At 46.8% G+C, this 26,062-nt stretch overlaps 1 protein-coding gene across 15 annotated transcripts in view; it reads left to right on the plus strand.

The window, feature by feature from the left end:
* The window catches only part of Katnip (katanin interacting protein), a 166,341-nt gene that overhangs the window by 80,558 nt on the left and 59,721 nt on the right, over window positions 1-26,062 (plus strand). For all 15 annotated transcript variants that reach the window (XR_015630535.1, XM_087571703.1, XM_087571723.1 and 12 more), the window contains 4 exon segments: window positions 4,453-4,717; window positions 7,374-7,505; window positions 23,877-24,046; window positions 24,870-24,935. Coding sequence is in view for 14 of the 15 variants with exons in the window: in XM_087571703.1 (XP_087427829.1) it covers window positions 4,453-4,717; window positions 7,374-7,505; window positions 23,877-24,046; window positions 24,870-24,935 (633 nt within the window). In the remaining variant the exon portion in view is untranslated.

Below are 26,062 nucleotides of genomic sequence, written 5' to 3' on the forward strand. Positions count from 1 at the left end.
CAGATTGGCTTTCAAAGCTATCATCCCTGCCAAGGTCCTGCTCTCGCAGATGGGAAGGTTCTGAATGGGCTTCTTTCTAGGGAGATGCAGCTTCTTAGCTCAGTTCCCTTTTGCCTCTGAAACAGATGGTTTCCCATCACATGAGCAGCCTAGGTTCCCTAGGTCACTCACCTCCTGTGAGCAAATGGAGTCTTTTTCTTAGGGAAAAGGAACAACCATGTAGAGTCTAGAGTGTGTGTGTGTGTGTGTGTGTGTGTGTGTGTGTGTGTGTGTGTGTACTTGTACTTGTAAATCAGTATGGTCTTTAAATTTACATTGACTTCGTAGAAGAAAAAGAAAGCAGGTTAAAACAGGGATTATTGAAATTCACTTTCTTTGCCATGAAAAATACTAGTTTTTTAAAAATTATTATTTTCATGCATTACATCCTGACCCAGTTTCCCCTCCCTCCTCCTACCCCTCTCCCCAGATCTACTGCTCTTTTATTTCACTCCCCCCACCCCTCAAAAAGGAACATGGCACTCAAGGATATCAACTATACGTGGTATAACAGATTAACAAACAAGACTGGGCACAAGCCCTCATCTCAAGTCTGAACAAAGCAACCCAGTAGGGAGAAAAGGATTCCAAATGCAGGCAAAAGAGTTAGATACCCCCCCAACACACACACACACACACACACACACACACACACACACACACACACACACACTGTTAGGAGTCCCATAATGACACTAAGCTGGACAACCATAACGTATATGCAGAGGTCCTAGCACAGACCTACGAGGCTCCATGATTGTCAGTACAGTCTCTGTGAGCCCCTATGAGCCCTGCTTAGTTAATCTGGCTCCTATAGTCCTTCCTGTCTTCTGTAGGGTTCCCTTGGTTCCCCCTAGTGTTTGACTATGGGTCTCTGCATCTGCTCCCATCAGTTGCTGGATGATGTCTCTCTGATGACAATTGTACTAGGTACCAATCTATAAGTATAGCAGTAAGTTCTTAAATTATCCATCATCTTAGTAAATAATGAACTAACACAGAGCCATGGGAATTAGTTGCCTTTTGATTTTTTCTGCTAACTCACCCAGCATACTGTATGCTCTGGTGAAGGCAGAGGTCTTGTCTGCTTGTTTCTACTGTGACTAGCCATCAGCACAGCATCCCAGTAAGCACAGGCACATGATTAGTAAGACCCTGATTCATAAAACCAAGAACTAGGTTGTAACTCAGTGGTAGAGGCCCACTTACCTGCCATGTGCTATTTATGAGTGCATACGTGCGCGTGTGCACGCGCATGCGAGGGCGCAAACACACACACACACACACACACACACACACACACACACACACACACACCCCGGACCAGAGTGGGTCCTAAAGTTAAAGCATAAGCAATGTGCTCTGAAGTTTCTGACCCAGTAGCTACTGGGCTGTGGAGGACCTCTTATGGAATGGCTGTCCTTCTTATCAAAGGAGAACTACCCCATTATGTGCCCTATTGAGGGCCATGTTGAAAACATGAAAGTCAGCATTATCTGTGGGTTTCTAAGAATAAGGACTAGTGGCTGAGAACAGAAGTTCCACCTCTACCACATAATCACTATGAGAAGTTGCATGAGTTAAGAGGCTCTCTTCTTTAAGGACCCCATCAATACAGGGTTGCAATCATAGAAATGTGGAGCTGCCCCTGTGAAGGTGGCAGAAGAATCCTGTTCATTGGCCCTGGCTGTACATATGGATCCCAGTGTCTCATGCCTGGAATTAGCTGTGAGTGGAGCTTCAGTCTTGGATATCAGTGGGAACTCTTCTGGGCCACAGAGTGGGATTTCAAGGACAGTGGAAGGAATCACCCTTCCGGCTGGTTCCCATTTCTTCATCTTAAAAGTAGCTGGGCCAAAACAAACAAACAAACAAACAAACAAACAAAAAATAGGGGCTCATGAACAGAGAGAATTTTTCCTAGGAACTTAAGCTCACCCCACTGAGAGTTATTACCAAGTTCAAATGATCACGGGGCTTCTGGTTTTTTTGTCTGACCTGGTTATTGTGAAGATCAAAGGAAAAGGACCTGAGTGTTGTACAGAGCTCAGGGCAGCAGTCTACAGTAAAGGACTGAGTTACAGCTGATGCTGCCTACCACAACAGCAGGCCATCCGGGAACTCACATTCCCCTGGGGAGAAAGAGCCTCTGACTGCCCACGACAGCCAGGCTTTGGTGACATGAGTCAGGACCTCAGTGTGGCTCCCATGAGGCCTGTGCAGGCCATCTCAGCATGGACAACCAGAAGATCTTACATTATCTTTTGAGCACTAGTGGTGAATCTATTCTTGCTCTAACACAGGGCTCCTTGACCTCAACACAGTCGGAACTGTGACCAGATCATTCTTTGAAGTGGATGCTGTCTTCTGCCTTCCAGAAAGTTCAGCACCATCACTGCTGGCTCCCACCTATTAGCTGTCAGTAGCACTCTCTCTCAACACACATTATGATTAAAATGGATCTAGTCATTGCCAGATGTCCTCTTGTTAAGGAGAACTATGCCGAGTTCAGACCATGGCTGTATTCTCACAATGCACTGTGTCAGGGGCAAGGTGAGCCATTTGATGAAGATCCAAATGTGGCTCAGAGGAGTGAATTAATTCAGGAAGGGTCCTGTCATCAATGTCTCCTCCTCTGAGGTGTGGAGGTGTGTCCTATCCCTGCTAAGTCAACACCCAGGCTTCCACATAGTTTACTTATTCAGCAAGTATTTACCAAGCCCCACTGTGCTCCAGATAGTTGTGCCGTTGCTAAGTGACTATCCCTGGTATTGATACAGGTGGGACAGGGAGAGAAAGAGCTGGAAAAGACAGCATTTATATTGAGTTCCTGCTGCTGCTCTAACTCCTATCACCTTAGCAGCTTATCTGATGGTACTGGGAGCTGGAGATGGAAACTCACTGTCCTGAGACTAGATTCCAGGCCTTGACAGGCTTGTGCTTCTTCTTCAGGCTTCAGGAAAGAACCTGTCTAGAGCCACCTGCTTGGCCCCATCCTTCCCATTCAGGGCCAGCATCCGAGCATCTTCTCTCCTCTTCTTCCTGATGTATGTTTCCATTCTTAGATCTTGTTGATGTTCCTCTTCCTGCCTCTCTCATGATTACCCCATAATTACATCAGGCCTTCCTTGGTGATCTTGGCAAACATGAAGGGCACATGTTCACAGGTGGCAGGGAACATCTTCTGCAGAGTTATTAAATCTACAATTATCCACTGCATGCCTGTACACACACACACACACACACACACACACACACACACACACAAACACACACACACACACACAAACACACACACACACACACACACACAAACACAAACACACACCAAGATTCACATCTATTTTTTTTACTTGTGGAACAACAGACAGACATTTGAGGCAAGAGGAAGAAAGGATCCCTCAAACTCCAGCTCTTTCAAAGCAGTCCAGGCCTGGGAGTGATTCTCTGGGTCCAGCCTCTGCCCTGATGTAGTCCTCAGAATGTTGCTTCCTCTGGGAGGACAGCATGAGTTCGGGGGTCTCTTCCGGGCCCCCTTCCTGCCAGTAGACTGGCACTACAGCAGTATTTATGCTTTTGCTTTTGTTTTTATTCAGTCTTTTTTTTAGTTCTCTCTTAAGTGTTTGTGGTAACTTGGTGTTCTCAGAAACCATGTGGGCCTACTATAGATGTCTGTACGATTCCCTCCATCCAGCTTTCCTTTTCTCCCTAATCTTTCCTGATAAACATGGCTCTGCTGAAGTAGCCCAAGGAATCCACAAACTACAGGGAAGGGCTTGCTACTGCTTCGGTTTTCTCTCCAGGATGCACCTTCCTGACAGTAGGTCTGCTAGTGGCAGCTTCTTCTGCAAGCTGGGTAGAAGAAAATGAGCCTTAGATCCATTTCCCTGGCAGGCCTCCCTCAGGTCTGTCTGCCACCTCTTCATTCTCCTCATTTGCTAGAGGAGAGTAGACCCTCAACTCATCACTTACAAAACTGCCCAGCTAAATACCCAGGTTCAACCCTGACAAGCTCTGTGCCCTGTGGAACCTCAGAGTTACTCCGTGATAGGATCTTTTTCTCCCAGCTACGTGTCCCTCATTTCCTGAGCCCATGCAAGGGCAGCTCTCACATCCAGGTGTCCACCATCAGTCAGTTTGAGTTGTTCTGCTTATTTTAAATTCACAAGCAATAAACTTAAATATGGTAATGGACCAAACCTCTGAGGCTGTAAGCAAGCCCCAAGTAAATGCTTTCTTTTATAGTTGCCATGGTCGTGGTGTCTCCTCACAGCACCCCTCATGTTCATACCCTCTGACCTTTGCTTTCCCATCCTCAAAGCAGCCCCAGCATCTGGCTGAGATTGTTCTTTGATTCCACATGTCTGGTTCCACACAAGTTCTTACCTTTCACGTCTCCTGGGCTTTCTGCAGGAGCTGAGAAAAGGTCTTGGACTCAGCACAAGCCTCCAGACTCAAGAGGACGGCTCCAGTGACGAGTATGACTCTATTGAGGAAGACGTCCTCTCTGAGACAGAGACCGAGGACCCTGTATTGCCAGTGTATGCCAGAGATGAATGTCCCCTTCCCAGCCATGATGCAGTGCTGAAAGATGTCCCCAAGGACCAGGAACTGGAAGGCCGGCCTCCCCAGACCACAGACACCCTTGTGGTGATGGAGTTTAACCCAGCTTCTAAAAGTGAGCTCTTCTCATGAGCTCTTCCAATGAGCTTTTTTTGGCCTTGAGAGTCTCAGCATCTAGTCCGACGACTTATTGTTCCACAGTGCTTGAAATTCAGCTCAGAGTAAATTCCAGAACAGGGGTGAATTCATCTGGGCCCTGAATACTGCAGGGGGAAAGGCTCCTAAAGACTTCAGAGACTAAGGAAACTGTCCCCAGTGTATTGTAGGGGACTTAGTGGCATTTGCATTCCAACTAGCCTTGAATACCTATAAGGCTAGAGCTGGACTAGGCCATTGTCGTTCCCTCTTCTCCTTCCTGTCCCCTCTCCTCCCTCCTGTCCTCTTTTCTCCTTCCTGTCCCCCCTCCCTTCCCTTCTGTCCCCTGTCCTCTTTCCCCTCCCTCCTGTCTTCTCTCCTCCCTCCTGTCCTCTCTCCTCCCTCCTGTTCCCTCTCCTCCTTCCTGTCCCCTCTCCTCCCTCCTGTCCTCTTTTCTCCTTCCTGTCCCCCCTCCCTTCCCTTCTGTCCCCTGTCCTCTTTCCCCTCCCTCCTGTCTTCTCTCCTCCCTCCTGTCCTCTCACCTCCCTCCTGTTCCCTCTCCTCCTTCCTGTCCCCTCTCCTCCCTCCTGTCCTCTTTTCTCCTTCCTGTCCCCTCCCTTCCCTTCTGTCCCCTGTCCTCTTTCCCCTCTCTCCTGTCCTCACTCCTCCCTCCTGTTCCCTCTCCTCCTTCCTACCCCATCTCCTCCCTCCTGTCCTCTCTCCCCTCCCTCCTGTCTTCTCTCCTCCCTCCTGTCCTCTCTCCTCCCTCCTGTTCCCTCTCCTCCTTCCTACCCCATCTCCTCCCTCCTGTCCCCTCTCCCTTCCCTCTTGTCCCCTCTCCCCTCCCCCCGTCCTCTCTCCCCTCCCTCCTGTCCTATACCCCCCTTTTCCTCTACCCTGTTTCTTCCTCTCCCCCTCCTATTGCTTCTCTTCTTCTATCAGATTTCCCACCTTAGTTCCGTTCTGAGGTGGCTTTCAGGCATTCAGAGGCACAGTTGCCTTCCTAGTATATATGGCCTTGTAGCATCACTAGAAAGTCCGTTTCTTTCTCCCCAAAGCTGAGGATTGGCTCTCAAAAACCACAGTAGCAGTCTACCACAGGTCGCTGCCACTCAGAATTTATTTCTTTGGGGGCTGATGTGCCAGGCTAGCTAACAGGGTTAAGGGGTCTTGTCCTCGACCTGTTCATGTGTGGCTGAGGGGAATCTGAGGGAATAAGAAGGAAGCTAGGCCAGCAGGAATAGCTGCTGTCCACCAGTTTCTGTTCTACAGAAAACAACCTTGGAAAGTAGAAGGAACACTAGTGGAGTGGGGCACAAGTGTTCGGGGATACTTGCTTCTAGGTGACCTCTGACAGTTACAGCAAATGCTGGCGGGGATGGGATTGGGCTGCTGTAGCTGGAGTAGTCAGGGCAGTGTTCCCAGCAGAGGGTGCACTGACCCAGCCTTTCTGGGGCAGGGACTCCAAGAGGGGCAGAGCATAGTGTGCCAAAGCACAGGAAAAGGGTCAGTGTGGCCAGAGCCCACTGAGTGTGAGCAAGGGAGTATATTAGTTCGTACTTCATGCTTGGATAGTCACCTTCCGGGTTTGCTTGTTTTCCAGGATGGGAGTTCCCTCAGTACAGGAGCCAAACACTGTCCCAGCCTTTGGGGGTCTTTAGGTGTTTCTCATATGCCCTTGAGCTTCCTCCCTACACTTGACCTGTGTGTGACTTTCATGTCCTTCAAAGGTTTGACATGCTAGTTACACATTTTCCCATATACATTAAGATACAGAAATGCATTCAGGTCTGGGTCTGGGGCTGAGTGAATTACTAACATGCCTGATACCCTAGTTCTAGATTCTGTCCCTTTGCCATAATACATGCAAATTCATAAAATACTATCTGCACCTGGCATTGGAAGTCTCCTGTGTGCCACTAGTGCTAAGGGCTTTTGTGGAAACATTGATCTGAAGAGGGTGGGTTTGGCCACCATCTAAACCTCCAGCCAGGACAGGCCTCAGTTCCCAAGCTTTCGTTGAGCCTTTGCACATGCTGTTCCTGAATCTGGGATGGTTCCACCTTTGTGTCCCTGGTAATACACTAGTCATCCATGAGAATCCCGCTCCATCACTACTCTGGGCATCTTTGCTAGCCTCATCCTCTAGCTGCATCTTCATGACTTCTGTCTACATCCTATTTCCTCATCTGGTCAGCTCTCCTCTCTAGCTAGACGAGTCCCTGAGGACTGAGAATGCATCTTATTGTGCCCCTTCATCTCCAACATGCCCTTGCTGGCACCATTACTTGGATCAGTTAAAGCCAGCAGCTCATTGGCTGGCCAACCACACTAACATTCTGAGCAAGTGCCTCACCACAGTCGCTGTCTCTGTGTGTGCACACACTTCTTAGGAAGGACCTCTCCTGTCTGGAAATGTTAGATGCTGAAAGCCGTGTCATTTCAAGGTGTCTCATTTATTTATCAGTGCTGTCTGCAGTATTCCCCAAATCTCCTACTAGCAAGGTTCCTGGCACAGTAGAGTTCAATAAATATTTGTTGATTGAATAAGTGAGAAAATGGTAAACAAATGTCTGAGAGGGATGCCCTGCTTTCCCTGTGCTCAGTGGCTAACAGAATCCATTGCTTCCCCACAGGTAATAAAATGGAACGGATTTTATCTGCTAAGCGGAAAGAGAATGCTGAGGTTTTCATCCTCAGCAAACCAGAATCAGTCCCGAACCCACAACCCCCGGCGGTGTTCCCAGACCAGGAGAGGGCCTGTTCCAGTAAGCACTGGGACCCTGGGTTAAGTGGGTTGGGAGTTGAGGTAGATACTCCCAGTGGACATCATGATGAAGGGTCTTGGTTCTTACTCTCCTTGGAGGACTGAGCTGACCTTGAGCCAATGTGTTGATTTAGAGTCCTCAAAAGGAAAATAAAACAAGAGGCTTTGAGGCGGAATTTTGTGCATGATTATGAGGGTTGGCAGATTTAATCTGCTGTGGCTAGAGGTCTAGTCAGGCCAGCACCCAGACATTATCTGGTTCACAACTACCAAATCTAGTAATAGAAAAAGACTTGCAAGTATGAGGCATGGGGCTAGGAGGTGACACTGTAGTTGCTTGCTGTGCAAGCCTGAGGACATGGGTTTGAATCCCTAGTACCATTAAAACCTGTAGCAGCACATACCTGCAATCCCAGCACAGGGACTTGCTGGTCGGCTGGCCACACCAATCAGTTCAGGTTCAGTGAGAGACCCTGATTCAGAAAAATCAAGTTGGAAAGTGATAAAGACGCCTGACATTAACAGCTGGCTTCCACACATATGTATATACCCATAGATTTATATGTATATCACACACACACACACACACACACACACACACACACACACACACACTTCACAAAACCCTACAAGACAGGTAGTTTTTAATAGCAACTATATAAAAAGAGTATCTGTCTACAAGACTGAGAAGTGAAAAGGCAGGATGACCTTCAGAAATAGCTGAATCTAGACAACTACTCTGTACCTGCAGTTTACCTCTGTCCTTCCAGTAAATTCCCACCTGAGATTGGAGGGCCCAGAGAAGCCAGAGAGCAAAGATAGGGTAGAAAAGCTCAGGCTTGGCAGTCACATGGTTGAGGCAGGTTCTGAGTCTCTGCCCCTAGCAGTGGAGGGTCAGCCAGCCAGGCCCCAGGGTTTGTGTATGTGATGGACACAGCCTCTCAGGCCATTGTGACCTCTAACCGTGATATTCCAGAGCCCAGTCAAGGACGGCCAGACACACTTGCTGCAGCTGATGGGGTCATAGAGATGCACTGTACTGAATGCTTTGGCTGGCAAAGACCACATGGAGCATGTATGCTAGAGGAAGCTCTGGCAGCATTGACTTTGTTGACTCTGAGTAGAGAGGAGCTGGGAAGGAGGAGGGGGCTGATGGTACAAAGTGAAAGGCTGCTCAACCCAGCAGCAGCGGGGAACACAGTAGTGTCCCTTTGTGGTCTCCCAGTGGGCTCCATGACTCCTGTTCAGATATCTTGCTCCAGGCTCACTGTCCTCAGCATGGGCTTCCTTCTCAGCACAGGAGGTTTTACTATTGTTGCCACTGTGTACAAATGTCTCAGAGTGGGGTTCTGTAATGGTGGTCATGCTCTTTCCCAGCCAACCTGCTCTGCATCTGGGACTCTATTCTCAGAGGGGACGTGCCATGATTATCTTCTCCATATGCAAGAAATAACATGAAGCTAGTCCTAACAGAGTCCTAAATGAGCCCCCAAGCTGTACCAGAATCACACCTGCAAACAGTGTAGTCAGTAACTATCGCATTACCAACATGGCATTCAAAGGAAACAGGCACAGAGACATTAAGGAATCTGTCCAAGGTCACACAGCCAGCAAAGCCATTATATAGAGAACCTGGGCTATAGAGTCTCCCTCACTTTTACTTATGACCCATGCAGCCCCCTCATGTTCTAATTCAGCCATTCTTTGCATACAGCATATCCAGTCAGTCTAGCCCTAAGCAAAAGCAGTCCTAAAATTCAAGTTTGACTCACCTGCTACAGTTTCTTAGTGGTCATTAAAATATTGTTATTATTATCAACATCATTTTTTAAAAGATTTATTTATTTATTATTTATATGAGTACACTATTGCTGTCTGGAGACACACCAGAAGAGGGCATCAGATCTCATTACAGATGGTTGTGAGCCACCATGTGGTTGCTGGGAATTGAACTCGCTACCTCTGGAAGAACAGTCAGTGCTCTTAACCGCTGAGCCATCTCTCCAGCCCCTCATTATTACTTTAAATTACTTTTTTCCAATGCTAGGTGAGGAACCTATAGGTTTATTTTCCATGTACTTATTTCCTGTTCCTGTGATGAGGTACCCAGACAAAAGCAACTTAAGGGAGAGGGGGCCTATTTTAGCCCACAGTTGTAGGTTATGGTCCCATCATGGCAGGCAGGTCAAGGCAGGAAACTTGAAGCAGCTAGTTACATCAGTAGTCAAGAGCAGAGAGCAAATGCACACATGCACACACTTGGCTCTGGTTCTCCTTTTGTAACGATCCAGATCCAAGCACAGGGAAGGGTGCCACCTATTTTGTGGCTAGGCCTTCCCATATCAACTAACAACCACAGTCCCTCATTGAGGAGAACTATCATATTGACAATTAAAACTAAGCTGCATAGAACCCATGACCTCATACTTTACCACAGTCTATAGCCCAGCCCTGATGGATGTATATTACTATTCATTTTAATAGTAACAATTTTAAAAAGTAAATAATATTTGAAATAAAGTCATTGTGTACCCTGGATTTGTTTCCAGGGCTCCTTAAACTGTGCCATGAACAGTTGCTCAGATAAGTCAAGGTGTCGACAGGAACATCCTTCACAGATGCAGGAAAGGTTGTTCCAGGCCCTCTCCCATCTTCTGTAGCTCCACAATGACCCAGCTCATGGCTATGTATTTCTGTGTTCAAACTTAGCAGTTCTGTAGTCACCAGACACACTGCATCCACCCTGTGGCCACATCTTTGTCATTTGCAGAGACCCTTTTTTTCTGAATGAAGACACAGCCATATGCACTGGAGCTAGAATTCAATAGGTCCTTGTGTGTGTGTGTGTGTGTGTGTGTGTGTGTGTGTGTGTGTGTGTGTGTGTGTGTTCATGTGTGTGTGCGTTGCTAGTGACTAAACCAGAGCCTTGCACATATAGTGCCACCAAGGCATATGCCCAGCCCACCATCTTCTTAGAAGATATGACTCAAGATTCAATTTAGCTCTGTCATTTTGACAGAGCCTAATAAACTAATTCATAATCTTCTTCTCTCCCAAGCCATGGTCTAACAGATTGAGGAGACATAGGAATGGGGAACAACAGTGGGAAATTAGAAGGAGTCCAGGGGTGGATGATGGATGTCTGAGGTGGACACATTCCTGGTTTCATGGCCAAAAAATATTCAAGCTCATAAGAATCCACATATTGCCAAATCATCTGTGGGAAATCCTATTCACAGTTCCTGGGAATTATTCCCTAGATGCTGTTTGAGATGTCGTCCTCACTTTGAAGAGCTTGTCGGTATTAAAGTAGTTACCATGAAAGGTTATTGTTCTGCCACGGGCTATTCAGTATACCTGGCTTCCCTACCAGCTGAATATCTTAAGTTTGGTAGCTGAAGTGAAAGTGGAAAGATGATCTTGTTACACAATGTTCTAGGTACAATTAGATCACAGTGGCCAAAGGTGTCTTCAGAAGCCAGCAAATTTATGACCAGGTCAGCCATATATGGCTTTGCAGACAGTGCCACAAGGGTACAGCATCTCTCAGTAGACCCAAAGGAGTTTGAGTCTCTCTTTCATCCCAGGATGGGGAGTCATGGTCTCTTGGCTGACCCCAGATGAAGTACTTGGCTTTGTTATGAGTATAGGCTGCAGGAGAAGTATATTTCAAACCACAACACTAGGCAGAGGGAGCTAGAATGTTTATACCACTGAAGGTGGGCTGCTCCTGCATGTTAACTTGTGTTTGTGTGGTTGGTTGTGGTTTAGGTGTGTAAAAAGACTTCTTCAGTGGCTTGCAAGTGAGCCTTTCATTGTTATAGTTACCTCTCATCACTGTGTCATGTTGCTTTGCCTTCAGTTTCTTTTGGCCAGTGTTTATGGCCTGTATCTTGCTTTCATTCTTTTCCTTTCAACTTCCTACATCTTTATATAAAGGTTTGTTTGTTTTTTTATTTGTAAGCAGGATGCAATTGGCTTTTATTTTTATCCTCCAATGATCTGTGTGTTTTAATGGGAGCATTTAGTCCATTTACATTTAATGTAATTGCTGATATATTTGAGTTTAAACCTGCAATCTTATTATCTGTTTTTTATTTGTTTTGCCTGTTTCACATTTCTCTTTTTTCCCTCCCTCGCCTTTTGAACCAATTGTCTTGTATTATTCCTCTTTCTCCTCCATATTAGCTTGTTAGTTATACATTCTTTTATTCTTTTACTCATTACTAGAGATTGCAATGTGCATTCTTGACTTATTAACATCTACTTTAAATTAGCACATTTGCTGATTCTAATTTAGTGGATAGACCTTCAGCTCTAAATGTTTGTTCCCCTCCCATTTTAAATTCTATCGCTATTCACTTTAACTCCCTGCAGGTTTTTAATCCCATTAGACATCATTATTATTGTTGTTGTTGTTTTGTACAGTCAGTAGTAATTTTGAGGCATCTACACTGTTAACTTTTCCACACCCCTCACTCCTGGATGTTCAGGTCACTCTTGCTCTCTGTCACCCCTTGAGGCCATCATAAGCCATGCTTAGCTTCCAGTTTGTGGCAGCTCTTCTCAGCATCGTAGGTACCTTAAAGAGGCCTCCCACGTGCTGTGTTCACCTTATGCCTGCTCCTGACCCAGTAATGTTTCACAGCTCCCTCCCTGCCTGTGTCTTCAAACAGATTCCTTTTGATAAACCAACTTTTGTAATATTCAGACCAGAGTGTACTTCAGTGAAAGATTGCTTGTTCAATGAACTAGTCTACCATTCTAAAAGGGAAACCCATTTCCTGTACTCTCTTAAGCACTGTTTCTCCTCTTATTTCCTAAGCCCATATACCATTGACCTTATGTCAATTAAACATTCATATAACATGTAGCATCATCCCTCTTCCTTGCTGTCAAGGTCCCTGGTTCTCATTCTTACCCTGTATTGCTCCAGTGCCTAGCCATTAGCTTTCTAAAAATATTGGTATCTCCTTCCAGAGACCTCTTGTCTTCTGGAAGGTGAGTGAACATTTGTCTTTGATGCAGAAAGTTTGCCATCCCTGTTGTCAGGGTGATCTAGGAAAGTGATATATCAGAGGCACTTCTGCCAGATAAGCCACCAGCTGCAGAAATACAGTAACACCCTCAGCATGAGTTGAGTTAGAGGATGCTGACAGCCCTGTCGTTAGTGTTCCTGTACAAACACCTGCAGCACAAGTGTCATATGTCAAAGTCCAGAGTCTCATAACATTCCAGTCAGTCCTCATTAACATCGAGTGGTAAAACATCAAACTGGCTGGGGATGCTGGTGCACACCTGAGATCCCAGCACCCAAGAAGTGAAAGCAATAGGACCAGGCACTCAAGGTCAACCCAACTGCATAGTGAGTGTGCGACCAGCCTGGGCTACATGAGCCTCTGTCTGAAAAGGAGTCTTAAGTAACAAAGGAAGCGATTTAGTGGCTCACCATAGACATAAAAGCCCATGTCTTTGGGTGAGGCCTAAGGCCTGTAGGGTCCATCTGCCCAGGCTCTTATCAGAGGGCTATTTGTTCTGAACTTAGTTGTGTTTTCCTCAGATTGTGTTCTCAGACTGGAATTTGCCTCAGAGTAGTGGAGTTTCCCATCCCATCCTATCAGATTCACTGGATATAAATGCCTAAGCATTTGTCTCCAAGAGTTCTCAGATGCCTCTGTATTGCTGGTGAGGAAACTCACTGTGGGAACCACTTCTCACACACAAGCAGACAGGCATTTCCCTGGGGGCCAGAAATGGCCCAGGGGCTCCAGGCTCCCTAATCCTTTTTCTGCTATGCAAACCTAAAGGGGGGAAGAATGCTCCTTTCCTAAGAATCATAGTGTGAATTCTAAAACCCTGTTTTCTGGGCCAGTCTGCAGCCTCTGTGAGCAGGGAGAAATGTATCAGATCCATCTAGAGGGAGAAGAGTGCAGAAGGTGTCCTTCCCTGAGTGATACCACAGGTGCTGGGAAGGGCTCCTTCCATGTTGGAGTTAGTCACGCAGGCCGTTGTGCTGAAGCAGCTAGAGCTGAGGCAAAGACAATGCACTTTGCTTTTTTTACTTTTCTCATTGCTGTGACCAAATGACTGGCAGAGGCAAATTAAGGGAAGCAGGATTTAATTTGGCTGACAGTTTCAGGTTTCTTCCCTAGCCAGTTGGATTGTGTTTCCTGGTCTATTCTAAGGCAGAACATCATGGTGGCCAGAGTGTGTCTTGGAACAACTTCTTCGTGGTAGACAAGAAGCAGAGGAAAGGGGGCATATAGGAAGAACCCAGTGCAAGACCTAGGCCCCAAGGACATGTCTTCAGTGATTGACCTCATTCAGCTAGGCCTTACCCCTTACCTTTCACCAGCTCCCAATGCTGCCATCATAGCTCCTTTAAGAGATAATCTGTACTTTGGGTCAGAACTCCGAAGATCTAGACTTTTCAAGAAACACCTCACAGTCGCATATAGGTGTGTCCCACTAATCTCCCAGGCTGATCAATTTGACAACTAAGATAAATCATCACATGCTTACAAAAGAAAATGCATGTCACTGGGTCGGTCTGATAAAACACAGATCACCAGCTACTCCTGGTATTTGTTTCCTAGAGCAGTGCATTAGTTAGGGTTCTCTAGATAACAGAACTGATGGGATTGGATGGATGCATAGACAGACAGACAGACAGACAGACAGACAGACAGACAGACAAAGAGGATTTATTAGAGTGGTTATCAGGGTGGTCCAGCTAGTCCAACAGTAGATGAACTTGCCAGCAAGAGCAAGAACAGGCAGGCAAAGAGCAAAAGCTTCCTTCTTCCATGTACTTCCATAGGCTGCCACCGGAAAGTGTGGCCCAGATTAAAGGTAGATCTTCCCACCTCAAAAGATGCTGACTAGAGGTGGGTCCTTCCACTTCAAATGATTTAATAAGAAAAATCCTTCACAGATGTACCCAGTCACTTGGGTTTTAGTTAATATCATCAAGTTGAAACCAAGAACAACTATCACAAGTAGAGTTGAACATTCCCAGCCAAGTTCCTTGGGACACAATAGCTGGCTGGCCATGTAACACCCTTGAGGAAAGAGATGTCATTTTCATCTAGATCCATAGTTGCCTTCCTTGAAAATTATACAGCAGGGATGCAGGAAAAGAGCAGCTGAAGAATGAATGTTCAAGTGAGATGGTTCAGCTTCCTTGTTGGCTTGACTGGATTGGGAATCACCTAGGAGACAAAATCTTCAGGCATATGCGAAAGCATCTGCAGAGAGGGTTAGTCCAGGTGGGAGACCTACCCTGAATGTGGAGCAGCCCTACTCCATGGGCTGAATGAGAAGGGGAAGGAGAGCTTCCCTCTGTGATTCTTGACTGTGGGCACAGTGTGATTACTGTCTCAGCTCTGCTGCCACATCCCCATTATAATAGACTGTTTCCCTCCAACTGTGAGCCAAGAGTCCTTGAGCTGCTGTTTTACTATGCATTTGTCACAACAGAGAGAAAAGTAATTATTGTACAGGGCTGTAGGGTAGCACCTGCCATGGAGAGAACCCCAAACAAACTAGAGTGTGCCTCAATAAGCCAGCTATGCCGTTCATTGATAATCTCTGCCTAATAACTTCTCTACAGTGAAATGCTTCAAATAGTAGCCCTGTTATTCACGATCTCTTTGCTTTAGCCTCCTGAGTGCTGGCATTGCATCTTCTGGGAAATGCTGCAATATCCCATTGCAGTGTGGCCTGTGTTCAAGGTGGGGAAGTCTGTAGGCATGGGAGAAGTCGCCTAGTGATAGGAGCCTCGTACAGTGCAGTCAGGGTGGGCAGAGTTCAACAGGGAGAGACCTCAGGGAGAGATGTCCCACTTAGAGTTTGGAGATGGACGTGAGCATCTCCCACAGCTATTATCCTGGGCATTTTGCTGTCTGGCATGGTGCAGTCTCTAGGACAGTGAACATTTGACAACAGAGGGAAAACTCACTGTGGAAGCTGGAGTGCTTCTGTCCGATGAACTGTTGGTACCACTTCCTACTGCAGACATTCATTGTCATATTGAGTTACTATTCTGAGGCTACCCAGTAACAAACCCTTTCCAGATTTAGGTAGGTCTGTTTTCTGGGGATCCATTCCATTTTCTTAAGGCACATCGTCTGTAATGGTCTGAATAGGAAACGTCCCATTCGTCACATTTGATTGGTTTGCTGCTGTTTTGGGGGGCTCTGGAAACTAGAAGGCAGGGCCCAACTGAAGGAAGTAGGTCTTTGGAGACAAGCCTAGACAAGGAACTTGCTGTGGCCCTTTCCTCTCTCACTGTTCCTTACTTGCCATGAGGTTAACAGCCTCCTCCTCCCTGTCTCACTGCCATGGTCTGCCTCCTGTGGGCCTGGAATCATCAGGGCTAAGGACAGTGGGCTGGAGCACTGGGGTATTTCCTCCTCTCCTTTCCTTAAGGTATCCATTTGGTCACAGCAACAAGAGAACTGGCTAGCATAGCATATAACCACACAGGCTTCACTGTGGGCTACTGGTTTGTGATCACCATAATGGATGCCTGCCAATCTCACATTTCATCCTTGCCACTGCAGTCGATCCTGGGTGACCCTCAGAGCCCTGGCATGTTTTGCTGTGGTTCTGAATTAAAGCCTACTGAGGCACAGCTGGTAGAGAGGTAGGTCACCTTGCTGTAAGTGCTTTGTGGTGTATTGAATTCACAGCCAGTCTCCTGAATGACACGCCTTTTGTTTTTAGGTAAGAGAAGAAAGCCAAGCACCAGGGAAGTGAAGTGAGTGGAGTTACTGGAAGAAGGATGGTTCTCCATCCAAAAAGAGCAGTTTGGGATAAATTAAAATGTGCAATTTGGCTTTTGCTAGTAGCTCAGATTTACAGAGTGAATAAATCCACTATTCCCTGGATCCAAGATGAGAATAAATTCACCACCGTGTGACATTCAGGCCAGTGTTGGTGCAAGTGAGAGATGTGGGCATCCAAAAGAGTTAAAGGGTGGTTGCAGTGGGGGAAAGCACACAGAAAGACGGTGGCCATCAGCAGTGGGACTTGGGGGACTCTGTTCAGGAAAGGCAGCAGCAGTTCAGCACTGGTGGTAGAGCTGCAGAGCCAACCTTCTCTTTGAGAATGGTCACAATTTTAAACCCACCTTCTTAGCATAATCTGCCTAGAAAGGCACACACAGCACCCATGATCATGCTATGGAAGAATGTGCCAAAACTGTCATACAGACAAAACTGGTCTCTTTCTAGGCCTAGGTGATTGACTTTTGCCTCTTGTCTTGGAGGCCATGCTATAGACTTTCTAGCTCTCTCTAGACCACTGGTCTAGTGCAGCCCCAGATCTCCGAACCTCAGAGGAAAAGCCTCATCTCTACAGGCTGGATGTCATGAGGCAAGAGTCACCACGTAGCTCTTTGGCACTGATGTTTGAGTGTTTTGGTCAGTGGATAGGGGTTTATGTTCAAGGACTATGAGAGTTTCAGAGTCTGCTTGTCCTGGTGGGCCTCCTGTGAACAGAAAGCTAACATGCTCACTGAGCCCTGCACATGGTCCTAGGTGATTATATACAAGACCACCTGGACGGTCTGCAGCAGATATGGGCTTTTCAGCTGTACTCTACTCGTGAGAGAAGGTATTCTATCCACAAACACTGAGATTTACAGGGCTTTGATAAGTTATTTTCTGTTGGTGAAATAAGCCAGTTGAAGCCAGATTAGATTAGATTAAATATAAATTTATTGAGAAGCTGCTCTCAGAGAGTTTACTGGCCTTAAGGACCAAGGCCAGGGAATTCACCAAGGGAAGAGAGGGTGAGGAAGAAGAGAAAGAGAGAAAGGGCATGTTCATAGAGAGAACAGAGAAAGAAGAAGAAACCAAAATGTCTGTATTATATAGAGAAGAGCCTCTGGGGAAAGAGTAGCCCAGTCCCTCAGCTGGAAAATTTGGGGTTGGGGGTAGGTTATGCCAGGTAGGAACTGAGGGATACTAGGAGAGCCTGGAGGCAATGTCTGCTTTGATAGGAAAGGTATACACCTTGGTCCCTATTCCTCAGGCCCTACATCAAACAGGTTTGGGACTGATTTTTCCCACCCCTTAATTTGACAGAAGCTCTAATGCCAGATGCAGAGATGTAGCAGTAAATAAGATGGGGATGGCCCCAAAGAGCACGTGAGACCTTGGAGCCTACCCAGGGCCTTGTGCTGCTTCAAGAAACCAGCTGCCGGGTTGGGGATTTGGCTCAGTGGTAGAGTGCTTGCCTAGCAAGCGCAAGGCCCTGGGTTCGGTCCCCAGCTCTAAAAAAAAAAAAAAAAAAAAAAAAGGAAATCTCCAAAATGCATTATAAATGGTTTAATAAAGCTATTATTAAAAAAAAAAAAAAGAAGCCAGCTGCCGGCTCCCCATCCTTCTACCAACCTTTTTTGTTTTAAATGAGATTGGAACCCAGGGTCAGTCCATGTATAATCTGTGGGTAATGGCTTAGCCCCTGGAAGCTCTGGTTGGTTGGCATTGTTGTTCATATGGGGTCTCAAGTCCTTTCAAGCTCTTCCAGTCCTTTCTCCGATTCCTTCAATGGGGGTCCCGTTCTCAGTTCAGTGGTTTGCTGCTGGCATTCACCTATGTATTTGCTGTATTCTGGCTGTGTCTCTCAGGAGAGATCTACATCCAGCTCCTGTCGGCCTGAACTTCTTTGCTTCATCCATCTTATCTAGTTTGGTGGCTGTATATGTATGGGCCACATGTGGGGCAGGCTCTGAATGGGTGTTCCTTCTGCCTCTGTTCTATACTTTGCCTCCCTATTCCCTGCCAAGGTATTCATGTTCCCCTTTTAAAGAAGGAGTGAAGCATTCGCATTTTGGTCATCCCTCTTGAGTTTCAGGTGTTCTGTGCATCTAGGGCAATTCAAGCATTTGGGCTAATAGCCACTTATCAATGAGTGCATACCATGTCTTTTTCTGTGATTGGGTTACCTCACTCAGGATGATATTTTCCAGTTCCATCCATTTGCCTATGAATTTCATAAAGTCATGGTTTTTGATAGCTGAGTAATATTCCATTGTGTAGACGTACCACATTTTCTGTATCCATTCCTCTGCTGAAGGGCATCTGGGTTCTTTCCAGCTTCTGACTATTATAAATAAGGCTGCTATGAACATAGTGGAGCATGTGTCTTTGTTATATCTTTTGGTTATATGCCCAAGAGCGGTATAGCTGGGTCCTCAGGTAGTTCAATTTTCTGTCCAATTTTCTGAGGAACCTCCAGACTAGTTTCCAGAATGGTTATACCAGTCTGCAATCCCACCAACAATGGAGGAGTGTTCCTCTTTCTCCACATCCTCACCAGCATCTGTTGTCACCTGAGTTTTTGATCTTAGCCATTCTCACTGGTGTGAGGTGAAATCTCAGGGTTGTTTTGATTTGCATTTTCCTTATGACTAAAAATGTTGAACATTTCTTTAGGTGTTTCTCAGCCATTCGGCATTCCTCAGCTGTGAATTCTTTGTTTAGCTCTGAACTCCATTTTTTTAATAGGGTTATTTGTCTCCCTGCGGTCTAACTTCTTGAGTTCTTTGTATATTTTGGATATAAGTCCTCTATCTGTTGTAGGATTTCTACCAACCATTTTTAACCTTGATCCATTCTAGCACCCTCCCCCATAATTCTTCAGCATGCCAAGCTCTGCCTTCCTTCGGACCTTAGCACCTGCTACTCCTTGGTCTACAATGGCCTGCTTGTGTTGCTACTCATGGGTTTGTTGCCTCCAGTCTCCTCTCAGGTGTGCTCTTCCCTGACTGTACATCTGGAGTGATGGATATGCCTGCTTTAATCAGGTCTAGCCCTTTCCTCTGTGTCTACTCCATGTCTGCTCAAGCTAAGCACTGACTTTAAGGTCACTGAGGGCTGGTGATAGCTGTCCCACCTACTGTCATTGTCTTGCACCTGGAGAAGTGTCTCCCTTAACTAGGCAAGCCCGCTATGCACTGTGGGTCAGGAGCCTGCCACTCCGCACCTCCACCAGCCTGGGGAGCCAGTCCTGCTTCAGACGCCCTAGAATCACAGCAAGTTTATGAATTAGGATCTCCAGCCCAGAGAAGCCCAACACCACTACCTTCAGCTTCCCCCCTCAGTGCTTCCTGCCTCATGGGCTTTTGTAGATACATGATCTTTTGTACTGAGTATAGTCATCACCACTCTTTACCCACCCATACATGTATGTCCCATTGTGCCTGGTTCCTATGGATTCCCACAACATAAAGGATTCTGTAAAAATGCCACATTTCAGCTCACTCTTTCTTTCTTCCTTTCTTCCTTTCTTTCTTTCTTTCTTTCTTTCTTTCTTTCTTTCTTTCTTTCTCTTTCTTTCTTTCGAAAAGAAGAAAAGAAAAAGCATTTATCTCCATGAGGAGCAGATTCCTATGTGGGGAATGCTGGCTAGCATTGAGAAGCACAGTGCCTGCCTCAGTTCTCAGGCATTTGCAGTCACTCTGACTCTGGCTGTCTGAGATGGGCACTCTCTACCTTGGCTTACATTCCAGAAGAACCATCAGCTCTGCCAAACTATTATCCAGTTGTGTTATCCAGATTTCCATCTTAGAACAAATATCTGAAAGAAAAGGCTGAGAGACAAAGAGGCTTTTTTTGTCTACAGCTTCAAAGGTTTCCGTTCCTGGCCACTTGACTTCATTGCATCCACCCCACTCCCCCGTGCTCCCCCCCTTTTATGGGGGACATCATGGCAGAAAGGTGGAGATCTGTTGACCTCATGGTAACTAGGAACCAGGCACAGTAGCATATACACGTATTCCTCTGAGAGGCTGAGGAATGTGATGGGTTCTAGGCCCATTTGGGTTATAAGGTGAGACCTTTGCATCAACAAACAAACAAATCAAGGTAGGGGTCAAAGATGGCATGTACCTTTCAAAGGCTCTCTCCAGTGACCTAGCGCCATGGCTCAGGAGGTAAAGGAGCCTGACGCCAACCCTGACAACTGAATGTAACCCCCAGGACCCACCCAAATGGTAGAAGGAGAGAGCAAACTGTTCTCTGACCTCTACAGTGCACCCACATACATATGCACACATACATGCCTACACACACGTCTATTATTCAATCAATATGTAAATAAGCTAAGTAAAAATATAGAATAAACTGTGTTACTATGTTAGTGCATTAATGGTCTGACCTTGGTTGTCCTATTATCCCTCATGTCCTGTTTTGCATCAGGGTCTCTCCTTGGTCTACAACTTACCAAGTAGAGTAGGCTAGCTGGCCAGTGAGGCCCAGGCACCCACAAGTCTCCAACTCCCCAGCACTGGGTTTACAATCTGGCACTACCCTGCTCATTATTTTTTAACTTTTTCTTAGTTCTTTGTGAATTTTACATCATGCATTCCAATCCCACTCATCTTCCCCCACCTTTCACCCTTGTAACTTCCCCTCCAACACAGAAAAACAACTCTCATTATGTGTGTCAGAGTGTGTCCCACAGTTCTATCCACACTTCTTTGCTTGCAAATGTTGGTTGCAATGACTTGTTGGTCTGGTATACGAGACCTCTGGCTTCTGTTACACTATCAATATTGGATCCTCACTGCGACTCCTCTCAGATATCCTACTGCTGCCCTGTGTCATGGAGATCTTGGATCTGTGTCTTGGATCTGTAGGAACTGCACTCCAGCAGTTCATCAATGGGGTGGTAGATGTTGGGATGAGCCAATTCAGAACCCTGGATCTGGGCCTGAGAGGTACCTGATCAGTCTTCTGGCTCTCTTCCTCTCACACCCTTGGGGTGGCTCACTGGCACCCCCCAGAGCCAGGGCCAACTCTAGCTTACTGCCAGGTTGAAGTGCAGAACCCACTCTCCTGAGTGGTTTAGCTGGTGAAAGACATGACCAATTCTCCCATTCTCATGACCCTTGGGCCAGCTCTCCCAGCTGCCATAGGTGCCCAGAGACAAGGGAGGAGAAGAAGGTGTCTCTCCTTCCTCCACACCACACCACTGCACAGCAGATAAGAGGCAGAGTTGACTCTCTCATGCTCTCAGGGACGGCTTACCTACAACCCCCACCTCCAGGGCCAGCTCTACTGTGCTACCCAGGCAAGGTTCAGGACCTGCCCTCCTGAATGCTGCAGCTGGTGAGAGTCAGGGACAGCTCTCTTGCTCTCATCACCCCAGGGCCAGGTCTCCCACCTTCCACAGGAGGGAGGAGGGTATCTCGTCCTTGTCCATGCCACTGCATAGGAGATAGGTGGCCCCTGCTCGTTTTTTACATGGATTCCAGATATGGAATTTGGGTCCTTTTGCTTTCTTGACAAGCACTTACCTGACTGAACCATGAATTACTTTTTGTTTGGTTAGTTTTTGTTATTGTTGTTTGATTTTGTTTGACTTGGTGATGGGAATGATATTGAATCTGAAGATGGCTTTGATCAGTATGGACATTTTACCAATATGAGTTCTTCCAGCCATAAGCATCCAGTGCCATCCCCAGTCTCATTCAGATGCAGCATTCTGATGAGAGCCTGGCAGGAAAATTGAGGGCCAGGGCAGGAAGCTAGTCAGCATCTGCCAGTATTTGCAAAAGGTAAGCAAGTAGAAGGGCACTTTTCCTCAGCCTGCACCAGGTCACCTGTACACAGCTGCCCTGGTGTCCATGACGGACTGCATCAGAACAGGGGCACAGTCTTTTTTATCTCGAGGTAACTTACAGTGTGTGGAGGGTGTGGGGGTTATGTACAAACTGTTGTTTAAATCTCAGCTTGTGCCGGATAAAGCACACCAAGCCAATATGGTTCCACGTGGAGAGGTTTAATGAGAGAAGAAGAGTAAAAGGGGGGATAAATAAAGGAGGCCGGCCATGAGCATGTGGAGGGAAGGCGGAGGGATAGAGAGAATGGACAGGGAAGAGGACAAGAGCAGAGAAGCAAAGAACAGAGCAAGAGGGGATAAGAGGGAGAGGAGGCCAAGCAGCCCTTAAATAGTCAGGCACAGCCGTCTGCTGCCAGGCAACTGTGGGGCAGAGCATACCTGGCTGTTCCCAGGTAGTGTGGGTGGAGCTTAGACACAATACCAACACAAACACTATACCTTTTATGTGTATAAAAGCATCCTGGAACCTCAGTATTTGCTGTTCTGGAATAAATCCTCCATGGATCAGGACTGAGGGAAGACTCTGTCTCTATTTATTCCTTAAACTATTGGTAATAAGTTATAGATAACATTCCTCTTTGCACTCTGTAGTGAGAATTTTGGTTTCTTTGAAAAACACAGAAATAGTATATGTTTTCATTTTGACCCCAGGTATGGGTTATGGGGCTGCTTCAGACTGTCCACAGCAGCTGACTATGATTTGCCTCACGCTCTAGCAGGGGTGTAATTTTTGCCAGCTGCAACTGTGTGATGTTTGGAATTCTGGGGACTTTTCAGAGGGTATATAAATGCTAGGGTTCTGAGAGATGAGCTGTGGGTTGGTCATGGTTTGTTACGCAGTCATGTGTGCAAAGAAGAAAAAATAAGAAATTAGATATCTTGATAGCAAAGATCAAACTCACCCCAAGGAACTCGTTGGTCCTAATCAGCAGGAAGTAGGTTAATGATAACATCACTTCTTTTCCTTTCTATTTTTTTTCTTTCCCATCTAGCTTTAGGGGTTGAAAGGGTGGGGAAAGGGTAAAAGAAAGAACCTACAAAGTTGCTAAGCAGCCAGCTGCAGCACTCAGCACTGCAGCAAGGGTTTCCAGAACAAGCATGTCCGTTGAGTACTACCACAGTCCGACCGAATTTGAACTGCTTAGCATTCGAATTAAACTGTTTCCTATGCCCCAGGCTATATTTAGATTTCTTTCTACAATAGCCCCCTCCCGAGGTGGGTTCTGTGTATATATGTGAACGTGTGCATGTTCATTCAGCTGCATGTGGCAGCCAAAGGTTGACACTGGGTTTCTTCTTCTGTGCCACCTCTACCTTATTATTTGAAGCAGGGTCTTTCACTGAACTGGAAACTTACATTTCAGCTAGACAGGCAGGCCAGCAAGCCTATAATTCACCTGTAGAATTGGGGTATGGTTAACATGACCATGTCCTTTTTACATGGCTGGGATCTGAACTCAGGTGTTCAGGAGTGTGTGTGTGTGTGTGTGTGTGTGTGTGTGTGTGTGTGTGTGTGCGTGTCCCTAGTTTTGAGTGTCCATTATAGCTGCTTACTGCATCTGCCTGGGTAATGTTAATCTGGAACAGTTCTTCAGGTTTCCTTCATCACTCGAGACCTTGACATTTTTTAATGGAACTGGTCAGTTCTTTTACAGAGTGTCCCTCAATAGTATCTAATGAATTTTGAGCTGTTTTCTGAGAACACAAGCTAAAGAACATCTCTGTTTTCTTTCTGCAGGATCTGGAAGCCGGAGAGATAGGCCCTTGTCAGCCACCCGCAAAGCATGTGCAGCCGAGGACCGAGAGGAGGATGCCTCGGCTGTGCTGAAAGCCATCCAGGTGGAGAATGCAGCTCTGCAACAGGTGCTCCTCAGCCAAGATCCTGAGCTCCAAACCAGTCCACAGCAGGTGCGTGCCCCTGGGGAGTAGGGGGAGCTAAGGAGGGACTGGGGACACTCAAGGATAGGCAATGTTTGAGCAACAGCCCTCTCTGACTGCAGATTGCATTTCTCAGACTGTTTATAGACTGCTGCTCTCCATCTATCCAGAGCCCCACTCAGCCACCGTCTTAGAGCTTCTAGGTTATTTCTGTCAGCTAAGCACTAACCTGTGACTCATTGGTCATTTCCCTGCTGACTTGCAGTGGCTTAGGACCATACTACAAAAAGGCCAGGCCAGTGTATGGTTGAATGGACAATGTGTGGCTCATTCTGAAGTTCCAGAACACATTCACAGGGTCCCTACTGCTCCCCTGACCTACTTCCCTCATTCATGCAACCGCCCAGATATCCAGTAACAAACTGGAAGGTCAGTGGTAGGGTATAGCAGGGGCTTTGAGAAGTTGAGACCTTATATACTCCTCAGCATGTTGCCCAGCCTCTGGCTCTCCTGCTGAGACCCCTGGCCTGTCCAACTAGAAGCTCATGGTGACCCTACAATAGGCAGGGTTCTCTGCCTGGATTACAGATGTAGCAGTTGGGGGGGGGTGGTCACATCTTTGCAAGGTCAGCCTGGCTGTCAGCCCACATTCTTGCCATGCTCTCTGTGCTCTCTGGAGAACGTCTGGAGGCAGTTCTTCTGGTTGTTGAGCAGAACCTTCCCTGAGGTTGTCTTTTGTCCAGTCTGTCTGGGATGTGTGGAAAGGGGTTCTGCTGCTTTGCTCTTCTTCTGTGGGAGGAATACACAGCAATGGCTTCATTCCTTCCTATGTCATTTGATACTGTCTTTGCAGGATGCCAAGGAACCACCAGTAAAATCACGGCCCAGTCTGCTGAAGGCCAAGGAGGACATCCCTGAGGTCAGTGTGAGGCTGAGCCCAATTCAGCTGGATATAGATATAACAGCCCCACCCATACCCTGTAAACAAATGGTCTCCAGCCATTTCTCTTCCACAGTCCCAGGAGCTTCCCTGCTGCCTGAGTATTGGCCTTCTACCCATTTCATAGCTCTGGAAGTTGGGCTTGAGTGGCTTGGCCAGATTTGCAAATTGAAGCTGGAGTCCAGCCAGGCCTGCTGACTTGCTTCCTTTTCCATTTCTATTTTCCAATGAGAGAACACTAAGATGTGGATCTTAGTTTTGAGAATAAGTAAGTTCTATGTATCTGGCCAGGCCAGTCGGGCATAAAGGAAGTGAATTAATGGCACGCGGGTGTTGCCAGTGTACACATGGGTATGCAGAGAATACCTGTGGCTGCAAGGAACTACTGATACAGTGGTTGGAGCCAGTAACACACACATGGGTCAGAGTGCCTGGGAATGGGCAGTGCTTGCTCTGGCAGGTGGCCTCAGGTTTCTATTGGAAGGTAAACCGGGAACAGCTGGAAGGTGGCAATGAGCTAGCTGCATTAAGGACCAGAAAGAAGCCTGGTGTGATGGTGGGCGACTGGCAAAAGGGTAACAACACTCCAGAGTCCCCAAATGAGTTTCTTTTCCAATTGCTTTTGTGCTACTAGATAGCAGTCACCCTGGGCAGTAGCCAGTCAGTATTTCTGACTACCCTGTGATCCAGGGTTCCTGAGTAGCCTAACCCCTGACTCCCACAGCTTCCAAGTATGACTGTCACTTGCAGACAGGTGTTAGATTCCATTCCAGTTTAGGTGACAGAGAAGAAAGAAGGAAATGTAGAGAATTGCTGGTTTGTCTGTGTGGAGTCAGGTTTCCTAGGAGGAAACTGAACCCAAGTAGGTTGAAGTGGTGAGTGGTCAGGTGACAGAAGGGTTCAGTCACTCAAAGAAGCACTATTTTCCAGACCCCGCACCCACCCTTCCGTGATCTGAGAATACATGAGGGATTCTAAGCTGACCCTCCCCAAGCTGGCACTCTCACCTCTGTGACCCATATCTGCCTGGTGGGACCAGGTACCTGAGAAGCCCATGCTTTGACCATTGCCCTGATAGGTGTCAGGCTGCAGGGTTCCTTTGGATA

The sequence above is a fragment of the Rattus norvegicus genome, chromosome 1 (assembly GCF_021556685.1).
Source record: "Rattus norvegicus strain SHRSP/BbbUtx chromosome 1, alternate assembly SHRSP_T2T, whole genome shotgun sequence".
NCBI lineage: Eukaryota > Metazoa > Chordata > Mammalia > Rodentia > Muridae > Rattus > Rattus norvegicus.